We start from the raw sequence: 27,569 nt of genomic DNA, 5'->3' as shown, positions 1-27,569 counted from the left end.
AACCTAAATCGGTTGGTGGTGTTACTGGTTATAGCCGTTAAGCTTTGTAGCAAGTATTCTATCAATCAATAGATCGCGAGATGTCTGCAGGAATCGCTGATACAAGCAGCGCAGCTGTTTCAATGTCAGTGTTGGAAATCAGTAGTGACGCGAGCACTCGATTACGCTCTCTGGTAATGTGAAAACTTTGTGCAGGTTTAACGCCCTGAGAACTGCAGGGGTTCCCGTCAGCACAGCCTACCGGCCCACCGTAAAAGACTTCTGACCGACAAAATAAAGCCATGCTAAAGTCAGCCGGAGGGTTCATGCGACGGTCACAATCCCTAAGACGGCTGGCTGCCAAATATCTGAGTGTATAGTTCTTTTTACATATTCTTTAAAAATTAAGTGGGAGCTTAGATAACGCAACCAGGAAGCTTTCCGCCTGCATGTGTCGGCGTGTTTGAGAGCGTGGCATAAAGCTTGTCGACAGACAGCGGTGGACTCTTGTCATTCGCACTTTTATTCGAAGCGGCGGCCATTATCCTACTTTGTGTGAGGTCATCAGCGTTCGCATAACCTTTGTCATAAGGGTTGTTCCTACTCCCTTCCTACTTCGCTATCATTGGTCATATGTACACTCGGTCACAAAAGTTTACGGACCATGGCATCTCATAAAACGTTTAATTTCCGAGCAGCCTGTAGCAGTAGTAAATAAAACCGAACATCACAATGTAATTCCCATATACTGGTAGAGGCTGTAAATGCGAATACAAGGCTGCGTTGTGAGGCTTTCGATAGCTTAGATCTCTGCAAGAGCGGCAATGTGCGGGTAGATTATCGAACGAGGCCGCAACGACTCCCAGTTAACTTTCGTGCTCCCTGGTGCGTTCGTTGGCACAGCGTCCAATTAGGCCAACATAAACTTTGCCACAAGAATGGGGGATCTCGTAGACCACGCCCGTAAGGCTACGTGCCGTACGTAAGGCTTTGCGTGCTTCATTCCACAGCCGGAAGTCGCAGGGTCGCCACTGCTGACTGTGAGCCACGACTTCAGGGAATAAAATAGAAGTAAGGACAGATCAGCTCGCGAACTATCAGAAGCCCCCTTTTTTTTTATCATGCAAAGAGGCGACACGTGCGTCGACACCGAATCAGTCTCGCTGCGAGCCAGTGAATTCAGATTACTAAACAAAGGGAGATAATGTGCAGTCTGTTCACCTTAATCTAACGTTTTTGAGTGTGTGCATAGCTGTTTTTCTTGCAGTCATGAATGCGCATATGTTCAGCGCCTTCATTATTCATAAATGTAACGTGTGTCTCTTTCATTAAACATAGAGTCAGCGCCCGTCCTGTCAGGTCTTTCTTTGTCCTCGTCTTAGAAAAGTAGTGCTGGAATACTTTCGTAAAAAAGAAAAAAAGTCGCGTGAAACACCCTGTATAGCAGCCGGTGCAGCCAAATGTACATTCGCTTTTGTTACTGCTCGAAAGAGGAGCCTGCAGGCCTGTGAGAAAAAAAAAAGAAAGGAAGATTGCAATAGAGTGGGAAAGCGGTTGTATATCTGCAGTCCGGGGGCTCCGACTATTAAAGTGTGCGTCTCTATAAGTGGAAGTCTTGGTCTTGTTTGGTCTAGAGCGACTGCTCACGTGAGCGTAGCCTCAGTAACTATATTGTAGGCTTATAGCGTTGATAAAAAAAAGTCAAGAAAATGGTATAAAAGTAGATTTAGAGGTAGATATGAGCAGTATGGATTGTCTGCATTGCCCCGCAGTGCTCATAGCGTATTTACCGCAATGATTTGAGCACAAGCCAGGTTCAGGTATTAACGCTGCATGGTGAAAGTTGGAGGGACTTTTGTTACTGTTTAAACGGAAGGCCTTTCGTCGTTCATACGTGTTTAGTGGTTCCTTAGCATAACAATCCTAATTTCTCGATATTGTGTTGGGTTCGCACTTAATATGTGGTCAATTACGCATGATGCAAGGGCCATCACAAGGCCAGACTGATATGTCGAGCGGAAAGAATGGTGAATAATACACGATCACCGAGTTTCCCGAATTCTTCTTTTTCTAAGTAATATATGTTATTTTGATGGCCACTTGTGGGGCACAGCCTTTTTTTTTTTTTTTCTTGTGTGAGACAAATGGACAGCTTCGCTTTTTCGAAATCAATTAAAAGCGCCAGTTCGGCGAGCTCGTACTTGAACGAACCTCGCAGAGGTACAGTAATATGGCCGGGTCTATTGAGAGCCAACACTCTAGTTCTGTCGCCCTCGCCACGCAATGCTGTTAGCGAACCGAGTTGCGGAATTTTTTTTTCTTAATACCTCTATCGCGTCGACAGTTCGGATACTCGTTGAATTGAACATGCATCGAACTGTACGAACGCTATCAGAACAAGAAGCATGTGCGAGCGATAAGAGAATCAAACTCAAGCGTGCTTGAAACCGATTTCTAGATACGCTCCATCTCAACACGGACTTCGCTGTGCACCCAAATGAGCCCGTTCGAGAGCCCGCGAGTGAAAATTGCACGGACATTTCCGAATTTCGCTGAAGTCGATCTGTGCTTAACATTCCGAGAGCGATCGGACCAAGAAGAATGCGTAACTAAGAAGGATCGAAGTTACAACGTTCTTGAAAGTTACCCAGGCACGGTCGAGAGTACCAGTGTTACAGGAGTTGTAAATTACAGACACACACGCATGCCCGCTCACAAGGAAACGCACGTACACGCACACATGTCACAAAAGCGCGCACGCACATACACATCTGGGATTTCTCTCTTTCTGCAGACGGTAGGCCTCGTCGCACACTCCCAAGACTCGCAGCTGGTGCCGACGACGAACAGGCGCGCGAGGAACGCGCGGCGCTACAGCACGTCCGTCCGCGGCCTCTGTGCAGGCCGTTGTGGCGGCAGTGGCGGCCGCGAACAGAAGCTGCTGCGCGATCTGCGCGAGGAGGGGAACAGCCGTCGTCGGCGCTCACCGCGAAAGAGGAGGAGGAGGCGAAGAAGAAGCCCGCCCCGAGAGACGCGCTCGCTCCTCGCCTTTTCTCGCCCTCTCCGCGCATAAAAGCTGCCGGCTTCGACTTGCCGGGCTGTATTCGGAGCGGGACCCGCGTGTGTCGTGAAAACGCGCACCGCACGCGCAAAAAACAAAAAACAAAAAGAGCGCCGCGGCGTGCCGCACACCGATGTCGTCCGCTGCACTAGCCCGTCGCCTCGCGCGTCAAACCGCGGCCGGACTGGGCCGGCGCGCGCGCTCCAGTGACACCGCCGGCTGCCCATTCCATCGCGGCGGCGCGGCGCTGGAACCGGCGACGAACCGCTCCGCGGGAGCGGAGCAGGCGTCGTGGAGCGGAGCGGAACCGTACGTGTCGAAGGGGTCGGCGCGGAGGCCCTTCACGTCGCTGCCCAGTCCCAAGGGGCTGCCCGTGCTGGGCACAGCGATCGACGTGCTGCGGGCCGGGGGCGCGCCCAAGATCCACGAGTACTGTGACCGGCGGCACCGCGAGCTGGGACCCATCTACCGCGAGACGTTAGGCAGCGTGGACGCCGTCTTCGTGGCCGACAGTGCGCTCATTCAGAAGGTGTACACCAACGAAGGCAAGTTCCCCATGCACATGGTGCCCGAGGCCTGGCTCATCTACAACGAAGTCAAAGGAATTCAGCGCGGACTCTTCTTCATGTGAGTAGACCCTTTCGCGGTTCGGGCCGTCGATGGACTGTGAACGCCTCTCGTGCGTGCGCTTGCTTAACGCGTCTCGCGGCTAACAAGTGTCCCTCGGGTCGTTCGTAGTGCGGCAACTATTTTCTTGCTTTTAATCGTCGACGTTTACAGTGGCTTCGATGAAACTGTAACTCGCGCTAGCTTGCCTGGCAACAGCCTGCTGTAGAGACGAAACTTAAGCGATGCACGTATTTTCCCGAACGTCATTCCTGTGTGAAACCGTCTGATATATACGATAACTTATGTAGCTTCCACCAATGTCGTTGCGAGTTTATACGACGATTTCTTTTGTTTCTCCGCTACGGCTGCAATACGTATTTTTCCGATGTTTGTACTTTCCTACGTAATACGCCGTGCCGAGGTGCCAGCATGCTTCCAAGTGTTATGCATGGAGATAGACGTTCGAGAAGTCTGACGCGTGAGGCTCTTGGGATTCACCTCTGCGACGTTTCAAATGTTCGATCACCCACTTTATTTTTTAATACGTTCCTAAATACGGTACCAGTGTGATCAGCGGTTTCTCCCTCGGTAAGATTTGCGTTAGCTCTGACAGTCACATCGCCGCAACTTAAGTGCTTTTGCGGAGGCGAGTGGCTGTTGACTTTATCCATTCGTCCGCACCCTATCTCTAACACCGCTTGACATGAGCACGCCGGTGAGCGTTCCTTGCAAGCTTCCTACCAGTGCGATTGTGTAATTACTCGAGTCATATCGTCTGTAACCACAGAGAACAATGGGAATGCGCTCCAAACTTCAGCGCGCAGGTAATCGATTGCGGCGCTTGACACTATTCGCTGATATCAGCAGTGAAGGACAAGTGTACGTGACAGATCCATTCAGGCAGGCGCCACTGCAACTCGATCAGCTCATGCATCGCTGCAGTACCTCTATTCTACGCGCAGCACTTGAACTTAGCACGCGCGCTGCCTTAAATGCTTCGGAATGTACGGCATGCCTTTCACATCGTGTGCAGCCCGCTGAATGAAAAATTAGGAAAGTAGTAGTCATTTCAAGCCGCTCTATATCAGAGCGCTGATAACGCTTGGCCGGCAGTGAAAAGCAAATGACATTTAATCCGCTGTTACATTAAACGAATAGTCCACGCTAATGTTTTCCGTGCGCGCATCGCAAAAAGAAAAGATTACATAATTCTACAGAAAAGCTGCTGTCACGATCGGTATGGTTAAAATTCATATGCACATTAAAGCTCTAACTGCATGTTAGGCTTTGCTCGACTAGAAATAATAAACGGTGGCAGTCGTTCGCGCGAGCTGTATCGCTGATTCCTTTCTTGGAAAGTCGTCGCTGGATAACTTGTCGTCTTCGTGCCAAAGCAATGTCCTCACTTGGCCGTCCAGTTTTGAGTTCATGTTATTCCAGCACGTGATCCTCGTGCGTGTGCATGCGTATCCGTCAACCGAGGAGCGTGGCGAAGTCCAGACGTTCAGAGAATCGCTTAGCATGTTTACCGTATTTCGTGAATCGGTTATTATTGGCTTCACGGCATAACTTGCGGGCATGTCGGGCGGCACCCCTTGTCAAGTAACCGCACGAAGTGCTTGGCGGGTGAGGCGAACTTCTACAGTCGTGGACAGCTTCGAACAAAGAAAACACCGACGCAAATTCCGATATTGTTTGACTATCGACTGTTTTGTGAGACGTAGATGCTGCTTTTAACACCTGCTACAGCGGTGCCATTCGCTGCTTCCTCCGCAATGTTTTTCTCTGCTTTTACTGAAATTACCTACTCGTAAATTTCACTTCTAGAGAATTCTTTGAGATTCATCTCCGTTTTACAAGCCTCTGGGGTTTACAGAACCTAGAGCAGCTCGGCCGCTAACTTGAAAACTTTTCTTTTGCTTTTTTAAGGCGATAGCGTTACGGGTCCCGTGTCGCCGAAAATGCGGCGTCGGCAGAGTTGTCCATGAGCGAAAATTTCCGTATATCTTTAGGTACACGTATATGCAACGCCTTGCTATATGACATCCGGGTTATATTGCCACACCATTGTATCACTAAAGTCTCTCATATCTTATCTTAACTTCTTGAGAAAGTTATTCCTCAGAATTTTGAGGGTGACAACCCACAAACAAATGTCATGACACAAACACCTGGTGTTCTATTTCATAGTTAAAGGACTTGTCTTCACGATTTGTGTTTATAATGTGCATTTTGCACGCTGCTAAAAAATATGGCGATTTTTAATGGTTGTCCGCAGTAAAACGCGCTAAACTGAACTTGTTCTGTCGTCGGCGTTTTCTATTAAACGAACGAAATTTGCGAATTACAATAGCACGCACCTCGCTGCACATCTTGATGAAGGACATTTGCATTTCGTACGAGTTAATAATTCACATGTCTTGCAGGGGAAGACAAATCGCTAGCTCAGAGCCTACTCAACTTATCTCGTCCAGACGGGGACTTTCATCTCAGATCGGTACTTGAAAATGCGAGTAAATCGCATCACAATAACACGAATAATTCCGAAGACGACCACCATGAAAGCGGATGTGTGACCGACTCGGGACAGTGATTTGGAAGAACAGCTCAGAACACACATGCGTTGACACAACAGTAAGAAAGACGCTTGACGCGCTGCCGCATTGTGGTAGGTGCCTTTCTAGAACTGGTACAGCGCAACATACGAAGGGAGAAACAAACCGAGCCGGCCAGATAAAGGAACAGCGGTTTTTAGAATGCAATACCAGCTCGCCCAATCCTCAACCCTGGTAGGTACCTTTCTTTCTGATGCCACCTTCCACTTATCTGTGGAATCCTCACAACTTAACGAACCAATTACCCCTGAGGCGAGTCACGATAACAAATGGGATTTGGACGTTACAAATACACACCAACAGGCAGGTGACTGGCTCACTGACAAGCCAATATCGTAGCGGCAAGTTAGGAAGGCAAGCCTGTAGCTGTAAACACGGTGTTTTGATCGTAAAGGCTGCGGCATATCGGGTAAAGGGCAGACGCTCTCGAGACGAACTGCTATAATTACGAAACACTGCGCTGGTGCCAGGCATGCTTCTTCACGCGATTGTCGTGGTGCTGTCATCGAGTCTGGTAATCACGCAGATATCATGGACAAGAGCCGGCGTTGAGTTACAGCCCAGAGTTGAGGAGATAAAGGCTGGACAAGTCGGTATAGTTGCAAACAGGGGGACCGGAGAGACAGCGCAGTTCTGTAGCCGAGCACCCGTCCACGCTTTTTTTTTTTTCTGTTTCGCTTATCTCCCACACGGCATTCTTCTAGTCAGTTTTGCAATACCACCGCGAAGCATTGTCGACGGCCTCGACGCCAAAAGAATGCGGAGCGCCGGTTCCGTTACAAAAAGAAAAAAAAAGAGGAACCAAAAAAGTAACACAATTTGATAGCGGTTCGCGCTTGCAGGCTCGAAAGCATTACAGTGATACATTGGTCGCTTATACCAACGCATGCTGCAAATATGAACACGAAAGAAAGGCGAGATATGATTCATATTTTTCAACAGCTGCGAAACAAAATACTTGCGGCGGTACATGTATTTGGGCAGTTTACCCGCGGACAGTTTTGTGACTTTTAATGGACAGTAGAAAGGTATTAAGGAACTGCGCTTACTGTTGTTTCCCATGAACTCGCACCAATCCCGCAGAAGGAAACGCGCGGCGTATTTAACGTGGAAAATGTGCAGGGAGCGAAAAACGCGCACTTCCCAGAGATCAATTTGCCTCGCGAAGTGCCTATGTCGCTTAGCGGTGGCACTTATCGCCGGAATGTTTTAGCAGTGTGTTCATTAAATGTGTCGTATCGGCTAAGCATAAGCGACGGCTCAAATTGTATGGCGTCGTGTTAATCCTACATGCTCCATATGTTCGCGTGGTAGCCAACCATTGGTGGCGTTTACGGATACGGAGCTCTTAATGGTTTTAGGCGATATATATATATATATATATGCGCGTTCGTTGTTTGACTACATCCTTGTCTTTTTCCGGAACTCAGCGTCAGCGCAGAAATGTCACGTATATTGTGTTCGGCTTTTGTAGTTGCATGCTTTTGCATTGAAGTATTAAGCACTTGAAAGTGAGCACTCATCCTACCGCTTACTAGCCGATCTAGTCCTGTCGCATCGTGTACCCACCACGAAAATACTACATTACTTGGTTGTTTACCCCTCCTAACGTTCCAATATCACTTCTTCTAGGAGAGGGGGGGGGGGGGTATTCCGTGGACACCACTTATCCGTGGCACTCAATTTCATGTCCCTTTATCTACCTTCCTTTCAATCCTGGGGGCCGTATGCTGCTGTCTGCGGATTGTCTTTGTATCGGAAGAGACATTCAGTTCACATCGTTCCCGCTGACATCCCTCACCGTCCATTCTTTCCCTTATCGCGTCCATTTAAACTGGGACGACTGTCTACACTGTTGTGATACGTCAGGCACGCGCTTCGTGGGCCTTCTTTCTTGCAACGACGCCTTGTCATACCCCTGATCTTCTTGCAAACCCGGCCACTGGAAAAGGTTTCTTTCCGACACAAACTAATTGTCTCATTGTTCAGATAACAGCGGCTTGGTGAGTGTGTCAGTGCAGTTGCGGCTTCTGCAGCGCGCATGGTTCGACCCACGCCAGCGGCGGCCCGCATTCCGATGGGGGCAGAATGCAAGCCGGAGTCCTCGACTACGGCGTGTCTCACAATGAGAGCGGGATCCCGGCACATAAAATCCCCGAATCAAAGTATAAATATAATTGGTCAACCCAACGACGGGTTCTAATGCCCTTGAAATTGCCCCCCCCCCCCCTTTCGATTTTTACGCTTCTTCACCCAGCTTAACGCAATAAAAGAAACAGCTCAGTGAGGCGGTCGTTGACTTCGATCGCATCTGCGAGACCGAGTGATACACGAAACAACTTGTTTCTTGCCAGCGCGAGCGGGTTCTTTGTGCCATCTTATCGCTCAGTTCAGTTGGCCAACCTCTTTAGAGTACACTGCCTTGCGTCGCAATGCGCCCTTGATAAAAGCTTTTCTTCGCCTTATCAAGCAAAAAAGAAATGAGAAAGAGAGAAACGCTGTGCGTTACGGTGCCTGTGTGAATCGTGCATCAATATGCAAGTCTCGGGACCTTATGTTCTGACAGATCTACGTATATATTGCACTGCGCCATTATCGACGTCAAGGAACAAAGTGGCAAAGTCAAATGTCTCTTGGCCGATAAATGTGTAGGACCTAGTACAACACGAACTATAATCATACGGACGCACGAAAGAAAAAAAAAAAAGGAAGGAGGAGGGAAGCGACAGAAACGCTTTACGAGAGCATTTATTCAGCCTTGCGCGTTTGTTCGCCACTTATTTTTTTCGCTGTGATTGCAGTCCGTGAACGAGATCCCGAAACCGATAGAGCGGCGTCAGTCGGGCGTCGGGAGAAGCGATACGCGAGCACGCGCGACAGCACACACCCACACGCAAAAAACCCGTCCGCACGCTATTGTGTATGGACATTTAGTTAAAACCATTTCCAAAACCTTATGCACCCTACTACAACACTCTCCTCTTTTTATGTCCCTGACAATCCGACTCGACTAAGACTGCCACAGGTTCAATTTTGACTATCTTTGTATTGTTTTCACGTGCCCATGCTAAATCTTGGAGGGTCATTCGTTCATTCATTCATTTCCGTCTGATGCGCCGAAATTGATCGGTACGCCCGTGTTCTAGCCCAATATTGACGCAACCGAATGACTGAAGACCAGATACTGACAGCTGGTTCACTTTATATGCAATCACCGTCGCCGGTTTTCCGACACCATCTTGTTTCCTTCTCCGTCGACGAATCATTTCGAGTTTCGCATACGGGCGCCACCTTTGCGGTGGGGGGAAAATGCGTGTGAAGCGAGTCGGAGTATAAGCGCGAATTTCTTCAATAGCCACGAGAAATCGCAAGCTGCACCGAAAACTATTTTTCTTGGCATCCACTGGCGAAACTTGTCACCCTTTTTAGGTTGTTTCTGACTATACGCTCAGCCGCATTTTTATGGATACCAACAAGGCCACAGCGCGCCGGCCGCATTGCCTCCGGCGGTGGCAATAACTGCCCAGTCGAAAGTTGCGATTTCTGATGATGGTTATGGTAGCCGTACTATGAGCTGAAGAACGCCCGTAACGGAACGTTTCGGCGCCTAAAAGAGCTGCTAACACATGTGAAAAAAATCTCCAAGGAGGTCTACGTGGTCTCGTGGTGTCCGGATGCGTATAACATTGGTAGACAAAAACCAAACAACGCCTGCATGGTCTGTACGATTTCACTCACTCGTGCGACGGCATGACGAGATCTCCGTATTTTAGTACAATACACATTCACCTAATTACGCAATTTGACGATAGGGTTTAGTTACGGAAATGTTGCATTCCAAAGCAAAAAAATAAAATAAATTATGGTGTTTTACGTGCCAAAACCACTTTCTGATTATGAGGCACGCCGTAGTAGGGGACTCCGTAAATTTCGACCACCTGGGGTTATTAACGTACACGGGTGTTTTCGCATTTCGGAAGTTCACATTTCATAGGCCATGGCGGCATGTAGGCGTTATTTTAGCTACAGCTCCCCAATGAGGCAACTCGGCTGCGACAAGGGTGCCCGATTCCTGCATGGGCTATTGTGCAGACTACTTTGTTGCTCATATTTATTTTGCAGCTTTCATATTAAGGTGTTTTTTTTTTAGGAAACGTGGGAACGCCTAGATTATCTGGTGCATTAAAAAGAGAAACGTTTCTGCTACTCCGTATTCCGTTATCCTGCTTTACCAATGCGATGGGTACAGAATTTAGGACTTGCTACGTGCTGGCAAGCTTTTCGTGACAATTGCGCTGAATAAACTGCGCTGACTTGCGTGGCAGGCTCATGCGAACAGGCGCTTACTCCTCGTACATAAAAAAAGAAAAGTGCCCCAGCTGAGACAACAGCCTCAACTTCTACATAAAGGCCGCGGGGTGCACCACCAAACTGGGCTACGACGGTATCAGTATATGGCAGTAGGTGTCCCGCTCATTTTCTTTCTTTTTTTTAACGTGCCGTATTTGACGTCAAACAAAAATGCGCAGAATTTTAACGTCGTCCTACTGTTATCAGAAAGCGCTCAATTTGCCCGTGCGTTTCATGGTCTCAATGACCGCGCTGAGCGCCGTGGCGGTTTCATTCAGCGATAGAAAAGCACCAGATTTGGAAAGTGTGCACCCAGCCCAGCACATATGAGGGCACACCCTGTTAGATCTGGCAAAAAAAAAGAACAGAACAAAAATACCTCTTTTCCGGCAAAGAAACGAAAAAAAAAAACGAAAAAGAAACGATGAAGCCGAAACCTGTCCTTCGCAAGACGGCAACACTTTATCTGCAAGAAGCGCCGACCGCAAGCTGACTTATCATTTCATTTTTTTTTTCATCTTTCTCTCTTGCCTGCAAACTACTTTTGAAGTCGTCTTTCCGACCTCATGCGTATTGCCTCCCCAGTCGCAGGAAACACGTCTGGTGGTCTCACCTGTATCCACACCCTTCTTTTTTTCTTTCTTTTATGAATTGTTTTCTACCCACGTCGCAGCAGCGCCCTCCCGGAGCTGACCCTGAATGGCGAGATAAACGAAGCCCGTCGGTTTCATTGATGTCACGTGGCTACCACCGGTGGCGCGAATCCATTCACGCCACGCAAAACCCGAACGCGGCGTGTCCATCTTAAGGCTGGCTGTATGACGCCTGTTCTCTTTTTTTTTTTTTTTAAGTAGTCTAAGCATTTCGCTCTTCCTTTAGTATCTTTCTGACTTTTATTGCTTGCTCTAAATGCCATTTCATCAATTCTACAAATACAAACGACAGCCTTCGGGCTACAATGACCCACACTGTTCGTCTGATATTGTATCTACAGACCATGCCTAAAAGCAATCATTTGGAAGTCTTTGTATCATGTGAAGCTAATGAGTGCTGCCAACACACAGCATAACAACTTAATGTACAGACTTAAGGAGAAGTCTGTAGGATGACAAAGGCAGTCTATCGGATCTTTACAGAAAGTATACAGACATTGAAAATTTATTTTTAAAGAGGCTCACAGATTGGTCGTCAGGAAATGGCTCGGAGGTTTCGCGTAACGATATAGCCTCAGCTGTGGGAAGATTTCGGCGCATCTTTAATGCCCACTACATTGTCTCCGGCACTTATTAAATGCGCATGTGCGACTATTGTGAACACTCGCTCAGCTGGCATCCCTCCCGGAGCAGAACAGCAGTGCGTTAAGTGTGCTATAACAGCGCAGCGAGCGCCTCCTAGCTTAGTACTTACACTTATTGGCGAAATTCGTTTACGAAATGGAAAATTATAGTGCGGAAAATTTCAGTGTGGTCATTGCCAGCCAGCAAGGCTAACAGCTGCGGTGCAAAAGTATGGATCGGTGCAAAATCTATGCCCACGTGACAACTGCATGGTGGTTCGCGGGGTATACGAAGTGTCTGGCGTTAATCGCTTTCGTTTGACGCTATAGAATTTCATCAGCTTTAATAATGCGCGCTTAATGTGCGACATCGACGGCGTTTCGTGCGTAGAAATGTCAAGTGGATCAGTGCATTAATTGAGAGAAAAGAATGAAAGAAAACAGCAGGTCCGAATCACAGCGGGGATGCCGGAAACCCGGGCTGTGTCATTTTTTTTTATTAAGTTTTTTTTTTTTTCAGCGTCGTCAAGAATGTGTGCGCCGGCCTCTGTCGCGAGCGAGAAACATATTCGGTACTTTTTGTAAAAAATAACGAGCTACTCCTTCCCAAATGGAATATGAGAAGATTACGAAAACTGTCAGTCTCGCATTCGGCGTTGCTATCGAAGTGATGCCCTTTTGGTCGTGCTTAGGTGGAACGAAAGAACGACACAACGTGTGCTGTGGATTTCTGGCTCTATGACGTGGTTTCTTTTCATTTTCTTACTACATACGTATTTTTGATATTCTTCTTTCTGCTCTGCGAAAAGGAGATAGCCTTCGCCATTGTAAGATGACTACACCTGTTTATTTATTTTTTCATTCCTGTAATCAAAAATAAAAAAAAAATTATATAGAACGCCTTAAATGAGGAGCAGACTCATCGCTGTCGCACAGCAGCTGTGCGCGGAGAGAAAGGTCGCGCGCTGACGCGGGTGTATGATCGTGCCGTGTGCATAACCACGTCGCAAACGATCGAGGCGTATACAGTGTGGCTTCCCGGGAATTCCCGAGCTTTCCGTGGACATCGCACGCTTTTGTTCGGTGATCGCGAAAGAAGCGCGATGCGAATGAAAAAAAAAAAAATAAGGCGGAAGGAATGAAAGACCGAGAGCATCACGGTAGCGGCAGCTCGAAGACACGTCGCCCATTGACACACGTGCGCGTTGTCTACCCGGTGTCAACTCTGACGTACACCGAGACTTTGCTGGCGTTCGTTTCACCAGGTGACGTTTGTGATCGGCGAGGTTTAAGGTAACAAAATGATACTAATATCTCGAGTTTGAGCGCCTGGACTTAAAGGGCGCCTTTGCGTTCGACGTGTGAACAATGCGACAGCCTTGGCAGCGAGTCGTACGCGAGATTTTATGTGCTAAGCAGCTAAAACGCAGTGACCTTTGAGATGCCGTAGCGGGTCATTTCGACGTCGAAGTTGCAAACAGTGTGAGCGCAGTAGTTTTCAGACAACGCGAAGATATCCGCGACGGGAAATTCGCAGAGCTGTACGGAGGTGCGTATGGTGTTCAGATTGTGCATTGACCGCTTTCTGTAGAGCGCGTTTATGTATTTCCACTGGTTCCCGATTTTAACATGAGATAGTTGCAAACGGGCTAATCGGAATTTATGTTGGCCTTGCTTGACGTGTTCACCCTAATGATCGAGTCTGCGGATTAATTCTACATAGTATTGGATAATTGTTAACCTTGATCTTGAGCGATGATTTTGGTGAAGGGGGTTATCAATATTGTTTAGCATATGAGAAAATTTAACAAGCCGGTGATCGAAGTGAACATTAATCGTAGCTACTTGTGATATAAAACAACTAAATTAGTTAACATTTGTCATCCTTTAAAAAATAGCCCAACCGAACCGAGAATGTCGCTGGAATAGGAGAACCGTATATTTGAAAAGGGCCTTTGAGCTTCGTTAGCACCGGCCCCGTTCTGTTCTAAACTCTACTCTGGTTCTACGTGCGAAAGCAGCAACATATCGTAATTGGAAAGCGTGTGGATGTTCGTTCGCCATGTTGATTCTTTTGTGAACCTGCTTAGCTGATGACATACCTAAATTCTACACGTGGGAGACACTGCGTTGCAGCTTGTTGATCTCTGATTAACTTTTTTTCCCATGCCCATCATCGTAATTGCATTCGCGCGTTGTTCAGTTTCCAGTGACCTGTTCACGCTCCTGCTGGCGTGATCTTTACGCGTTTCTTTCCGTGTAGGCATGCCGACAGTTTTATTCCTTACGAATCGTCTCGGTTTACCTCCTCACAAATAGCACCACTTGCAACGGATGGTACTTGGGAGAGAATAAACTGGTGGTTTCGCTCACGAGAGCTAGCTGCTTGCTCTGTGGGAAAACAGCGATGAAAGTTCTCGGGGGTTAACCTACCCTCAGCTGAACCAGAGCTGTGCGTCGAATCGGTGGGCTGATGGACCCAAAACAAACACGATAAAGAAAATGCGATAAGCTGGCGTGCATCCGTACAAGTTCTTTTATAAATGCACGAGGCGTGGGTGTGTTCACATAGGCTTCCAGAACTCTTCTTGTTCACGGTATGACACGTCGATGGTCATATCTTGGTTTCCTGAAATGAAGCGTGTGCTGAAACTGCGCTAACTACTCAAGACTACGGAATTACTCGACTGCAAGGCACGGCACTGATTAGAAGGTAAACATAAAAACATAGTTGTCAGAGAAGAAAAGGAAACATAAAGATGCAAGGCATATGAGGAATGTTAACAATTGCAAACGTACACGTCCAAAACGTAGCAGGAGCGCTCGCATCGTTCGCAGACAGTCTCCAGTTGACTTCGACGTCTCTCCCTCACCGACACAGAAAACAATGAGCAACACCTCGAGGCTCACACGGTGAGCAGATTTGGCTCGGCCGTCTCTCATGCCCACCGGGCCCGCAGACACGACAGAGCCAAGCGGGCGTGATGGGGGAACGCCTAGAAAGCATTCTGCCAAACCGTTACCAGAGCCGCAGGCACGCTTGAGCAGCAGCAGCAACCGCGGCAACAGTGCTACAAGAAACCGAGAGTTATATAGCCATGCCCATGAATCACAGCCGGCCGGGGAACGAAGGAACGAGCCGTCCGGTCCTCCAGGGGCGCCGAAAGTGGTTTCAAGGCCAAGGTTAGGCCTCCGCAACAGGTGTATGCGCAGAGGCCGACCGACCGACAACCCTGATGGGAACCCCACATGTGGTGGCCCCCTCTCCTCACTCTTCGCCTCCTGACGGGAGACGCGCGTCTCGTTCATTCCAAATGCAGGGGGTGGCTGCTGCCGTCCGCGTCCGCAAATCAACATTCATCTCCCTTTCCCGTGGCAGAGGGGGCCCGTGCACTGCCTCTCCTCCGACAAGGGCAGCGCAGTGCTCGCGTGTGACAGATGGCGGCGTGACAGGAGGCGCGTTCGCTCGCACCCAGCACAGGCAGGCATCTCGTAATTCATCGTCCACCGTTTCTTCTTCTACTACTGCTTATGGTTTGCTCGTTTGTCTCGCTACTCCTCGGTCTCTCTCGGTGAGCGCTATTGCGCATGCGACTCGGCAGCTGCCGCGAGATTCGTGTGCCCCTTTAACATTTGCGCGCAAGCGCAACTGGCCAGCCCGTAAAATTGGCGCTGTCTACCTGAAGTCGCGAAGCAAGCGAGCAAGAAAAGCGCCTGGAGGTGAAGAGAACCACGCGCCGGGTAAAGTACAAAGGAGCGCGCGGCAATGTAACGCCACCTAGAATAATGTGTAGGTAACGTTGTGCGATGTGGAGATGGAAAAACGAGGTGAGGCGTCGCGTAGGAGAAAGGTAGGCGGAGGTGCACTGGGGGTTGACCTCCTCTGGGAGTTGCTAAAGGTTTTCTTTGCGATGCATACGTACCGGGTTCGTCTCGTGATAACATCGTCCTCGCGTGCCGTGCGCTATGTGCGCGAGTGAAAGCGTGCGGCGGCGAGCCGACGATGGCGGCTCAATCTCACGTGCGCAAGGGGAGGAAGCGCACCGTATTCCGGCGCGCATGACACCGTAGATGGCGAGAAAGGGGGGCGTTGTTCTGTGGCCGCAAGCGGTCGCACGGGCTTTACCTAGAAAGCGATTTACTTTGCAGGCACAGTCTGGGTGGGCCGACGGCTCGCAGCTTTGCGTGCGCTGTGCTCTCACCGCTCAGTTTGCGTTGAAGCAATAGACAGCCTGAAGGTAACTTCGCTCGCTGCTTCTGCCGCGATTCCTCACGCCAGCGTTTTGACAGCGAGCGTCCGCGGTCGTCGAGTGTGAAGTGTTCATGTTTGTCTGTGCGCGCTAACACCATGCTAAGTAATTTAGACAGTAAGCGAATGTTTACAATTGGGCATTCTATACTCCGGCGGCCGCAACATACGGCGCGGCCGCGCGAGCCCCGTTTTTAATACAATCTGCGATGCGGACAGTGTAGGTGTCTTGGTGCACCGAGGGCCAGTGCGTCGTATGCGCTATAGCACCGATATGCTTGCGCCTGACACGCGTTAATGAAGTGAAACGTCACCGGAATTCTTTTTTTTTTTCAACCTTGTTTTTACTTGGCGCACGTTGCCGATTCTTTTTCTCTCGACTGCCGTATCGTTGCTTTCTTACTGACGTTCCGGTCCATCGTACGTCTCTAACGCAGCTTTAGATTCCTGCCGTTTGTCGCCAGCCGCGCAACGAAACCGCTTTGCTTCTGCTGCGCCGCTAACTGCCAGGTTAAAAAGGCAGGAGGCGTGGATACGAACGCCAAGACTTTCTCCGAGAACTAACAGTTGGAACAAGGGGAACAGTATCTACGCTTTCTGAATTGACTCTTTCTAGTTGGGCAACTCGTTTGTTATGTTTATTTTCCTGTCGTGCCTTGCGCATGCTTGCTAGAAAAACGAGTCAGTGGTCCATGATGCTTGTCCAATAACTCTCACAGCGACTTGCACCGACGCGCGGCGTCTGTCCCGCAGGAGACTATAGTGACTGGCGACATCGGGTGGATGTATAGCAACCCAGGGGACTCGATTTAGATGGCTCCCATTACACAGTAAAATTTAGGGAGGGGTTCATGTGACTTATCGGCACTCATTTTCCTTGTCCTACTTTTTTGTTTACTTGACCGCAGGGATGGCCCGGAGTGGATCGACCGACGCCGAAGCCTCAACAATGTGTTCCTCAAAACGAAGACTGTCACTGACAACGTGCCCGTCTTCAACGACGTCATCACAGACCTTCTGAATCGGTGGCACGAAGCCCGCAACGACAGAGGCATCTTGGAAAACGTCGAGCGTGAACTTTACAACTGGTCCATAGAATGTACGTTTTATGCTGTTATGATTTTATTAAAAATGCGAAAATGATAATGAGTGCTAAAAACCCCGGGGGCCTAAGTGTGCCCTCTAGACAGGAGCGCGTGTCATGCACAGAACTTAATATAGAACAACGTAATGGCAACTTGACAGGAGCAATGAATTGCTAAAAATGTCAAATTGTTTGAAAAACTTGAAATCATATCAAGATGCAGTAACTAGTTTTCGTTTCGGATTTCATTTTTCAAATCGAAGTGATGAAGGGCGCATTTGTTCTGCAAATCGTACCCGTTCTTTATACAAAACGCTAATACTGTCCTGTTGAAGTATGCAGTGCGAGTCCTTGCGTTTTGTGCGGTCAGTTAGACTGTCGTGTCTTGCGCAAACTTTTGCAGCCGAGGGCACTTGTGATTGCGAACACGAAGCTTGTTTTGTCGCAACCCGTGGCACGTTTAACGTTGTCCTGCACTCTTTCTGCAGCGCTGGGGGCCATGATCTTTGGCCGGCGGCTGGGCTGCATCGCGCAAACCTCGAGCATGGACAACGTGCACGAGTTCGTCCACTGCGTGCAGCAGATCTTCAACGAGTCGGCCAAGATGTCCATGTTCTCGCCGCGCCTCGCCTACCGTCTTCGGCTGCCCGTCTGGCGGCGCTTCGTCCGGGCAGCCGGACGTGCCCTAGAGCTCGGTAGGTGTGCGCGGTACTGCGGCGGCTACTGTTTTATCGCTAAGTATACAAATGCAGTGGCTTGCCAAACAGTTGTTCAACAACCGTGCTCGTGAACTTAAAAACAATGCAAAACAAGGGAGGAAACCCATGGGCACGAGCACATTCTTCTGGATCCCACGTTCCTCAATAACTCGTCTAGCAAGCGAGGTATTCGGGAAGCTTTAAGGGTTAGAAATGTGAGCAGCAGCATAATCTGCAAATTCGTCGCCCAGGTGGTTGCCAGCACTTTTCACGGTCTGTACTGCAACGTTCGTCGTGTGCGATAAACAGCACCCTGTATCTAATAATCATGGGTACAATAATACGTAGTGCTGTATTCAAGCTTGTGTGCAAGCCGATTTGGAAATATAAGCTAAAATGGGTACTGCTGCCTCAACGTCAGTAACGGGTCAAGAGTCTGAAAAGAGCAGCAGAACGCCATGTTGATTGCGGAGTAATGCCAATAGGCTCTACATTGTTTTCCGCTGACATCGACTTTTTCGACTCTTTCGCATGATGCCTAAACCAGAGATCCTACGCATTTTTTTTTCTTTTTTTACTCGCAGCGAGAGACTACGTCGAGGAGAACGTGAAAGCAATCGCCAAAGATCCATCGTCCACTGCCCAGCACAACCAAGGCATTCTAAGTCAACTCTTGCTCAACGAGAAAATCTCAGAAGAAGAACTCGTCCGCATCGTCACTGACCTCTTCCTCGCCGCTGCCGACACGGTCAGTATCTCCACTCACAAAACGTCAATCTCTATCCGCGTAAACAGAAAAGAGGTATAGTTGTTAAAGGGAACGTCACCTTTGCGAAAGCTTTTTGCTTCTACACTGGTCAAATTGACGTTCCATCATGCACAACTGTAGCGCGATTTTCAACCGCCTTCTGTACTGATACAAACCTCACATATTTTCTGCTGGCTTGCACTTTTTGATCGTCAACCTCACTTTTGTCGAGCATTTGAAATGACTCTGTTTTCACCACTTCAAACTCCGTCAGCGACAGTCAGCAGCGGCGCAATCAGTAGGTTTCGCGGAAGCATTCGCATCCTAACGGCCCCTCATTGCATCGCGCATGGCTATCCTACCACTTAACCAATGTACGTTTTAGTTTCGGTTGCTGTAGCGTAAGTATATGCTAGAGAGTGTGACAGTGCGCCGTTAAAGTAATAGCACAGAAACAATGAAGTGTGAGAACAACGTTATCTCGCACGACAACGAAGGCAACACTGCAGCAGTTGCCCTGAACGTGCGCTGTGCCTTTTTCGATACGTTTGTTTTACTTAGGCTGATAGTTTTGGTATGGCGTACGGACAAACGCGTCCGCACTCGAAAGTGCTCACGATGGCCACGCTCACTAACCAGTTGTCAATTCTTTTCTTGCAGACGTCACATGCCACCCAGTGGGCGCTGTACCTTCTCGCCAAACACCCCGAACAGCAGGAGCGGCTACTCCACTCGGTGCGTAACGTCGTACCTGCAGGGCACCCAATCACCGAGGAGAGCCTCGCGCGGCTACCCTACGTCAAGGCGGTCATCCGGGAGGCCCTACGGTCAGTCCCAATTCCTGAGAATTTTCGCTCATTCTCGCTTTCCTACCTAAGACAGAGTATAAGCGTTTACAGAACACTTCTCTTAGCAAGTGAACAAAACTCGGGACCCGGAGAAACTGATTATCGGGTGTAAAATGCCAGCCTACCGTCAATCGGCAACTCGCTACAGCCATTCGGTCCGATCAGTCCAATATGCCCCATTACCACCAAAGATGCTGCTACAAGCTAATCTCTAGAACTGCAATATCAGGGTTTGGTGAGTGTAATAGTGACCGTAAACAGTTTTGAGGAATGTCCTGTGAGGAATGTACGGGTGAATGTAGCACAGTATCAAGGCTGGTGTACTGTCATTCAATGGTAGAACAATTTAGATCTGGATCTATTGAACACTCTCACCGTAAGAGAATCTTATTGGTTATCCCCTGGTGTACTTCACGTTTGACCGTTTAACTGTACCAGAAGTCAACTCGCCAACTTGATACTTGCCATAGATGGAAGAGCCTAATTTTTGTTGGAAACACTTCCCACAGTGGCGTGCTCACCACAGAGACTGAAAGAAAAGATAGAGAAATTACTGAGTCACTAGTTCGTTCAGTACATTCTTGTTTATTGTGTCATTTCTGCACACGCAGTTTGCAGTTGGGTTGCAGTCCTATTGAGCTTCGGCATTGGGATCCTTTTTTCAGGTTGTACCCGGTGGCACCTTTCCTGACGAGGATCCTGTCCGAGGATATTGTCCTGGATGGATACCACATCCCCGCTGGGGTAGGTGCCTGCAAAGATTACTCCTAGTCTTGCGTGCTTCATCTAGTGCATTCTTCTCGCATATATATTTTTTTGTCTCTGCAATATTTCTTACATTTTTCAGTCAGTGATTTTTTTTTTGTGAGCTTTAAAGAGTCGGTAATGTTTCACGACCTCCCTCCGCCTCCTTCTTCCTGAGATTCCGCCAAGTTCCTTCTTTCTGCTGTCGTGCGACAAAGCATATATGCTGGCCACCTCAAGAGTTGCGCACTTGTATCTATCTCAGCTTCATATCGCGGCGCCAAGTTTTTGTACAATCTAAGCGGACCGTGCCAGACACCGCTCGGTCTTTTCTTCGCAGTATCGTGTTCGCAGAGGAGCGAAAAAAAAGAAAAACACTGCACTTCCCCGCTGAGCGCTCCCACGTGTTACTTGGATGCGCGATATTGCTGGCTCGCGTGACACCCTTGAAGGTTGCCTCTGTTGCAGGGAGGTGGGCGGAGCGAGAGTTGACGATGGTTCAAATTGCATTGCAGTACTGCACTTCCAGCGAGCAAGACGTTCCAGAACCTTCGTTGCCATTCATTCGCACCGCTTCTCATATAGAGGCCGCCTTCAATGACCCAACGTGAATCACTAGACATGCCTCACAATCACCCGATTCGGATGTATCTTGAAAGAGAGGCACCTGAAAGGGAATTCCCGAGAATTTAACGGGAATGGGAAATAACTTGGGACAACTTGGGTGCCACTAGCAAAACCTTAAAGCAACTTGACTAGGGTTTACCGTTAAAATAAACTGTTGTTTCGCTATTGTCTACCTTTCTATAGCTCGACCAAGGTACACGAATATAAAAGCACAGAAAGGAGGGTGAAATCTACTGACGTCACCTTCAAGCACCATGGCGGATAAAAGGAGCTAACGTCTTCAACACACTATACTCAATAACCGGCTATCAAAGCGAGCACTGATTTGATTAATCGACTAAACTCTCCGTCAGCAACTGTACTGCGTGCGCCTAGACCATATGGTGTGCTGAGTAGGGATCAGGTTCATTCTGAGGCAAAAAATAAAGATCAGACACGCCTATCTTGTTTACACCACTGCCCGATTCTTGGCGTATCATCCAGTGATGTGCTCCAGCTTCTAAGGTCATCATCATCATAATGTAAAATGTACTCGCAGGAAATCGTTTTCTCATTCTGTTAGTATCACCACTCCGTTATTCGCACTTTTACACGTAATGAACTTGTGGCTGGCCTTAATTCAACGCAGCCGCTAACACAGTGGTCACGTTGTGGTTACTTCTCTCACCGTAGACGTGTTCGCCTTTTTTTCTCTCTTTGCAGAAACTCATCTTGATGTCCCTGTACACGACGGGACGGGACGAACAGCACTTTTCGGAGCCGCACGCGTTCAGGCCCGAGAGATGGCTGCGAGATCGCGACCGCACGGGACAGGTGAACTCGTGGGCCTGCCTTCCGTTCGGCCTCGGCGCCCGTTCTTGCATCGGACGCCGGGTGGCCGAGGTCCAGATGCAGTTCCTCATCGCACGGGTGAGTACCGCGCGAGTGTACTTTCTCGTTAATCATGGCCTCCGGGTTGTGGGCTGCCCGCTGTCGGAGGCCATGCAGCAATCACCAATTGATTGAGTTCTGCGGAAACTGCAAAATGTGTCATTAATTACTAAAGTCTGTTATTATTTGCCGCTTATTTTCTGTACCAGCTTTTCTTTCCGTACAGTGCATCCGCTATCTACGTTTTGTATCACTTATAGAATGTTCACGCTACTGCTGAACAGTACATGGTGGTAGGGCTTTTATGAGGCAGTCTTTTCTGCTATACCTTCTCTTCACCTGCAATCTGTCGGAAACAATAAAATGAAAAATGAAATGAACAAAAAGAAAAGACAGACGCGGCACGAAAGAAAAGGATAGATACGGGACACGCGCTACTGCTAACTGTACCGTGTCTACGCTTTTCTTTCGTGCCGTGAACGTTTCTCATGCGCTTTTTAATCTTGTCACATATGCACCAACTACTCTCTGAATTTGCTTAAAAGCTTTCACGCAGATGCCTACATTTTTTAGCTCGAAAGTGAGCCTCTTGCTCCCGCTTTTGTGTTACAGCACTAATCTTTCGGAAATGAAACTTAAATCTGCCATACACTGGATTGCAGCAGCCACCAAGCGGATGGCAAACATAAATCACTTAATGAACTACCTTTATCATGCTGCTTTCTGCGGGTACTCTTTTGGGCAGTGTGTTATTTCAGTTACTAACGCTTCCATTTGTATAGATTAGCTTGCCTTTGCGCAGCCTTCTGCAAATCTCATGGTAGTTCAGTTAGTAGAACCACGGATTCTGATTGATCAGCATGAACTTTCTTGCCATAACAAAATTTTACTATTTAGCTTTTGTGGTATGTCACTGCAAATTAATGGGTGGCAACTATGGCTTAATATTACGGTCTCCCTGTGACGCCAAGGAGAGCTCCCCATTGTTGAAGGGGCGAGTTGCGAGGGCACAGTAGCATTGGTTTAGAAATGGGCTCGTACATATCTGTAATGAAATATAATGATGTTTACAGGAAACATGTTTTCCGCATTCGACATGTGCTTCATTACATGTATTCTTAGCGATGTCCAATGTATGAATAACCTAACGTACACTCAAATGTGCACTACAGAATTGAAAATTGGTGATATGTTGTACATCGTTTCCTTAATTATTATCTGCAATTTGAGTTGATGTCAGAAACCAAATGCTTTGCTGTTAGTATAAGTAGAAAATGTAATGAGAGCGAACGGACAACATTCGGCGAAATGGTCTCTCATCTGCTTCCAAAGTCATACACAAGTCGTATTGTGGATCCACTGGGCCAATGCCATTTAGTTATGCTATCTTTTCTGCAGTTGCCGCTGCAGCTTAAACAACATCACGTATGCTTCTTGATGTCAGCTTCTACAAAGCTACGAAAACATTGCACAGTGCTGCGAATAGAGTTGTCACGTGCCTGTACTGCATCAGCGCGGGTGTCGAACCTGTTGGACTTTCTCTACAATACGATCTCTTCGCTCTCCTCTCCGGCAGACGGTGCAAAAGTTCGAGCTGACGCCGAGCACGGACAAGGACGTCCAAATCAAGATGCGGCTCATTACTACGCCGGAGGAGCCCATCTCGCTACGGATGACCCCTCGGTAGCGTCCCTGTCGTGGCTCGCCGACAGAAACGAGCGCGTCACAAACGATCCGAGTCGTCCGTGGCTCGGCGACGTCTACCCCGGGGCCACCGTCGGTCCGAATGCCGGCCGTCGTGAAGCGACCGTCGACACGACATCCTGGAAGGCACCCGGCGTGCCGGTCGCGTCGGCGTCGCACGACCTCGTTCCCTCGCCACCGTGGGGCGAGCGAACCACCACTACCGCCAAAGACGAGGGCAGCCCAGAGCACAGCAGCCCAGCTGGGACCATGCCCGAAACGCCACACGCACACGCAAACACACACACACACACAGCACCCGCGCGACCGCGGCATTGACGCTACTTCCGCTGGCCGGAAGTCAGGCCTTACAAAACAAATCGTGACCGCGCATCACGAGTTGCACGAGCCGTGCGTCACAACTAGACCTTTTGGCTATTGCCGATCGACGCTCCTTGAACGCGTCGGCCCGGCAGCAGGCGATTGCATTTGTTACCTGTGCTCGAACGAGGAGCAATTACGGAGCCCTGGTCTCAGGCACACTACTTAAGGACGCATTCTTCTTCTCCAAGCAGTGCTATTGTTTGTGTTCACGTCCAGAAAGCGCGGTGATGACCTGTTGTTTCTCTTGTATCCAGCAACGTCGAATGCTTGTCGGAAAGCTCAGTGGCACGCGGGGAAAGGGCTGTATTTTCACGACACTCGTATGCATGGTCTCCCCTATACGCCACACGATAGAATTGTAGCTATAAAAACAAAAAAGCTGCCGACACTAAGTGCCTTTGTTGTGCACGGAATGGCTGTCCTCTAGACGTCCGCGTAACTGAGTCTTGATCGAACGACTGTGTCGTGGCAGGTTTCACGTTTGGTGATACAGATTCCTTCTTCTAGCCCGTCTTCATTGAAAACACTGATCAGGCACTGAGCTTAGCCGACGCATGTTGACGTTGCTTTCACTAAGCAGTGTGTGCCTCATTCAATAGAGCTTGCAGTTCTTGCGTCCGTTTTTGCGATACAACCGGAGTATGTGCGCCTAGAGTGCACCAGGAGGCGCTGTATGACAAGTTAATGGCCAATTTACCAATAGAGGGTTTTACACATGTCTACATGTTTACTGACCTTTTATCTGTTTGATGCTGGGATCGCAAGTGCCCGCTCTTAACCAGTGTTATTTAGCGATGACCTTCAGAATCACTATTTCTGCATATACTCTTTTTAATGGGCACTTCCTTCCAAGTTTCTTGCGACGAATGAAACACATGCATAATTGTTCAACACGGCGAAATTTTCACGAAATGCCACACGAGCGTCTCTCATTCCGAGTGTGTTGTCGCGAGAGAGCGCGCATAATTATCATGTATCGTCGCTGTGCGCGTTAATGTATTGTTCCAGTGAATATGGATAGGTTAACAGGTGGAAGCACTAGTCCGTTGGAGTCTGTTTGTGATGTATTGTGAACCAAGATGGCGAAGAGTGACTGGTGCTATACGCATGCCACCCAACCCCAAATAACGATTTGTAACCACAAAAGTATGTTACTTTGTTCTTGCTCCTTTCTCTCTTCTTTTAAAATGTTTTTTTACCTGTACCTTTCACAATAACCACTAAGGACTCACTTGTTACGATCTCATGCGTGTTCTTTTGAGGACTATTCGCAGCCTTCAACTGACGCCTCTTGACGAGATTCTACCACCTCGCTCACTGAGGGTCAGGACGGGTCGCGCCGGTTCGGAACCGTCTGGTTATGCCGCTAAGTTCAAAACGCAAAGTGCTTTAAAATGAGCGTTCTGTTCTGCGTTTAACTGCGCTTCATATATGCTGCCGCTTCCTGGTAGCTGATAATGATCTCTCTTTAAAACTCGTTAGTTAGTAAAGTTGTTCACTGTTTGATCAGCCTTGATTTGAGTAGACGCAACGATCTGAACATAAAAGAAAAGCCTTGCGCTCGACAGACTGCATGAGAATCCACTAAACATTAGCTCTACTTTAACACCTCCGGACGTCAGTGCGGGTATCAGAAGCCAGCGAGTGCCGTTGGGCGTCTCTTTATCTTCAGCAGCAGAAGCGCAGATAAGCGTTGCCGAGTCTGAAGGTCGCAGGACGTTAGCTGCAGCAAAGAAAGTGTAAGAGTAGAAAAACGAATCTCTCAGAAATGAACGGCATCTGGGCCAGCTTCCTCAGAGGACACCGTTGTCCTTCACTACGAGTCGGTTGGAAGATTACCGCATTTCCCCTTAAGAACCTTATAAAAACTCGAACCGTATTCAGACTAGCAACGTATTTGAGGTTCTTGTGCGTGGCAGACGCTTTCCTAAGAAAAGTTTAATAGGTGATCACAAGAAAGCTTTCTCGATAAGGTCGTCACGTATGTTTCTACGGTATTGACGGGGGAAAGGTATACGAACGTCATACGGTGGTTTCACTGTAATCGTAAAAGCGGGAGGCTTCCCACACATGCTCAGTTTTCCGCAAGCTGAGCATCTTATGTCGACTAAAGGTGTTTTCATTTAAGTAAAAAAGAAAAAAAGCAAAGAAAGCAGCGCACAGCTTCGGATCATTCCTCACCAGCTTGCCAAGTCGCGTACTTGCCCGACGTGTTCGACAATTTTGCGGGAGGCCCGTTTCATTTCCTTGTCGATGTTTGTCCATTTCTTGGTGTTTGTCGAGTATTTATTTCCTGACCTTGGTGTGTACACTTGAGGAGCCTTGATCTCTACGGAGCGTTTTTGCGCTGACGTCTGTGTTCCTTGTTCAATGTGCCCGTGTTTACACAAACACCTCTTGCGTCGATCAAGCGTTCCTGTTATCTCATTCCTTTATTACCTCCTTCGGTTCCTCGCTTATCGGAAACATTAAGTTTCTCTCTAAAGGCTGTCGATGTGTGAAGCTTTGCGGCATCGCTAATTCAGCAGGCAGCACAGATGAAGCAATGCCGATGCGTTGCCCCGAACTTTGATTTTCTTTTTACTTTCATTTGTACGGCGTCGCTTGCCACAAGTAACCATACGACAATCACAAATGTATTAGACTTTTTTCTCCTTATCTCGGCAACTAACCACCTAAGAGTCAACATGCATTCTGTCATAACGTCCTTTCATCGTCACAGATTTTATTGCCCTGTATCCCTCGAAACCTACGCGCAGACACCTTTTTAAAACCATCTCACTTCATCTCACATTCTATTTATCTGCTCATCTTCATATCTATCAACCATAAATTAAAACTCGCAACCGCATGTGCAAAACTTGTTTCAAGGTTCTTCTTGGAAATTCTCGAGATGGTCGTTGCCAACACATACAGACACGCAGGCACGCATGTGCACAAACACATACACTGACACAGAAACACGGTTAATGAGGCATATGTCTCGAACAACCCACCGACTTAAGTATCACGTGCTCAGTGTTCATTCTCTCTTTGTATAGGAAGTTGTGACTGGTATTGCTGGTCTTGTTAACTCGAGATTCCTTTGTGCGTTTACACATATTTTTGTACAGTTTCGATGCCTTGACCCTGTTTACTCTTGTCCATAGCTCTATCAGCAGATCAGTGCCACATTGTACAAGCTCTTGGGTTCGGGGTTGACTGTTATCTGTCTCCTGCATCGCGCTCTGTGACCACTAACTTGTCGCGCCAGTGTTTTTTTTTTTCCAATACAGATGCCTGACATGTGCAATCACATTATTTCCTTTGTGCATCTGCTCACGTTTTACCCTCGTGTGAAAGAGCATTGTGATTTTGTATAAATAGGAGCAGTGCTTTCGCAGATGCTACATGCCCGTACGATGCTGTCTGTACCTTATTCACAATGCTACACGTCATATTAGGATACAATGAACAATCAATGCACGAAACTGCATATGCACTCACACGGCTCTGTGGTCGGCCAATAGCCCAAGCAATGCACCTCTCCGCGCGATTTGTGTGCGCACGTATCTTTTGTATAATATGCGGTGTACAATCCCGGCAGTGTGCCTGTACAGTACGCAGTGCACTGTGACGCTGTACTACTGTTGAGACAAAGGGCGCTTTTTTTTTTATTGCCCTAGCATGGCCAGTCGCTGACCTCTTCTTTTTCTTCGGCGCGAAACAAACGAATGAAAATAAACGACCTTGCATTTCTACGAA

The 27,569-nt window shown here is 48.3% G+C and overlaps 1 protein-coding gene across 1 annotated transcript; it reads left to right on the top strand.

Annotated features, from left to right (window-relative positions):
* Positions 1-365: 365 nt before the first annotated feature.
* sad (Cytochrome P450 family protein sad) lies at positions 366-27,569 on the top strand. The gene is made up of 8 exons (XM_050169662.3): positions 366-3,667; positions 17,048-17,238; positions 17,712-17,918; positions 18,506-18,669; positions 19,330-19,496; positions 20,183-20,261; positions 21,591-21,797; positions 23,335-27,569. Exons 1-8 carry the CDS (start codon positions 3,174-3,176, stop codon positions 23,443-23,445), a joined length of 1,620 nt encoding a protein of 539 aa, XP_050025619.2. The 5' UTR covers positions 366-3,173; the 3' UTR covers positions 23,446-27,569.

Source organism: Dermacentor andersoni, chromosome 3 (genome assembly GCF_023375885.2).
Source record: "Dermacentor andersoni chromosome 3, qqDerAnde1_hic_scaffold, whole genome shotgun sequence".
Lineage (NCBI taxonomy): Eukaryota > Metazoa > Arthropoda > Arachnida > Ixodida > Ixodidae > Dermacentor > Dermacentor andersoni.
This window is presented reverse-complemented; position numbering and strand designations above follow the sequence as displayed.

What these genes read in the sequence shown, in the direction of transcription:
- sad (XM_050169662.3), top strand. Translation starts at nt 3,174, where the DNA reads ATGTCGTCCGCTGCACTAGCCCGTCGCCTCGCGCGTCAAACCGCGGCC. An exon ending in TCCTCGCCGCTGCCGACACG is followed by an intron (nt 18,670 to 19,329) that starts GTCAGTATCTCC and finishes CTTTTCTTGCAG; the next exon opens with ACGTCACATGCCACCCAGTG. An exon ending in TGCAGTTCCTCATCGCACGG is followed by an intron (nt 21,798 to 23,334) that starts GTGAGTACCGCG and finishes CCTCTCCGGCAG; the next exon opens with ACGGTGCAAAAGTTCGAGCT.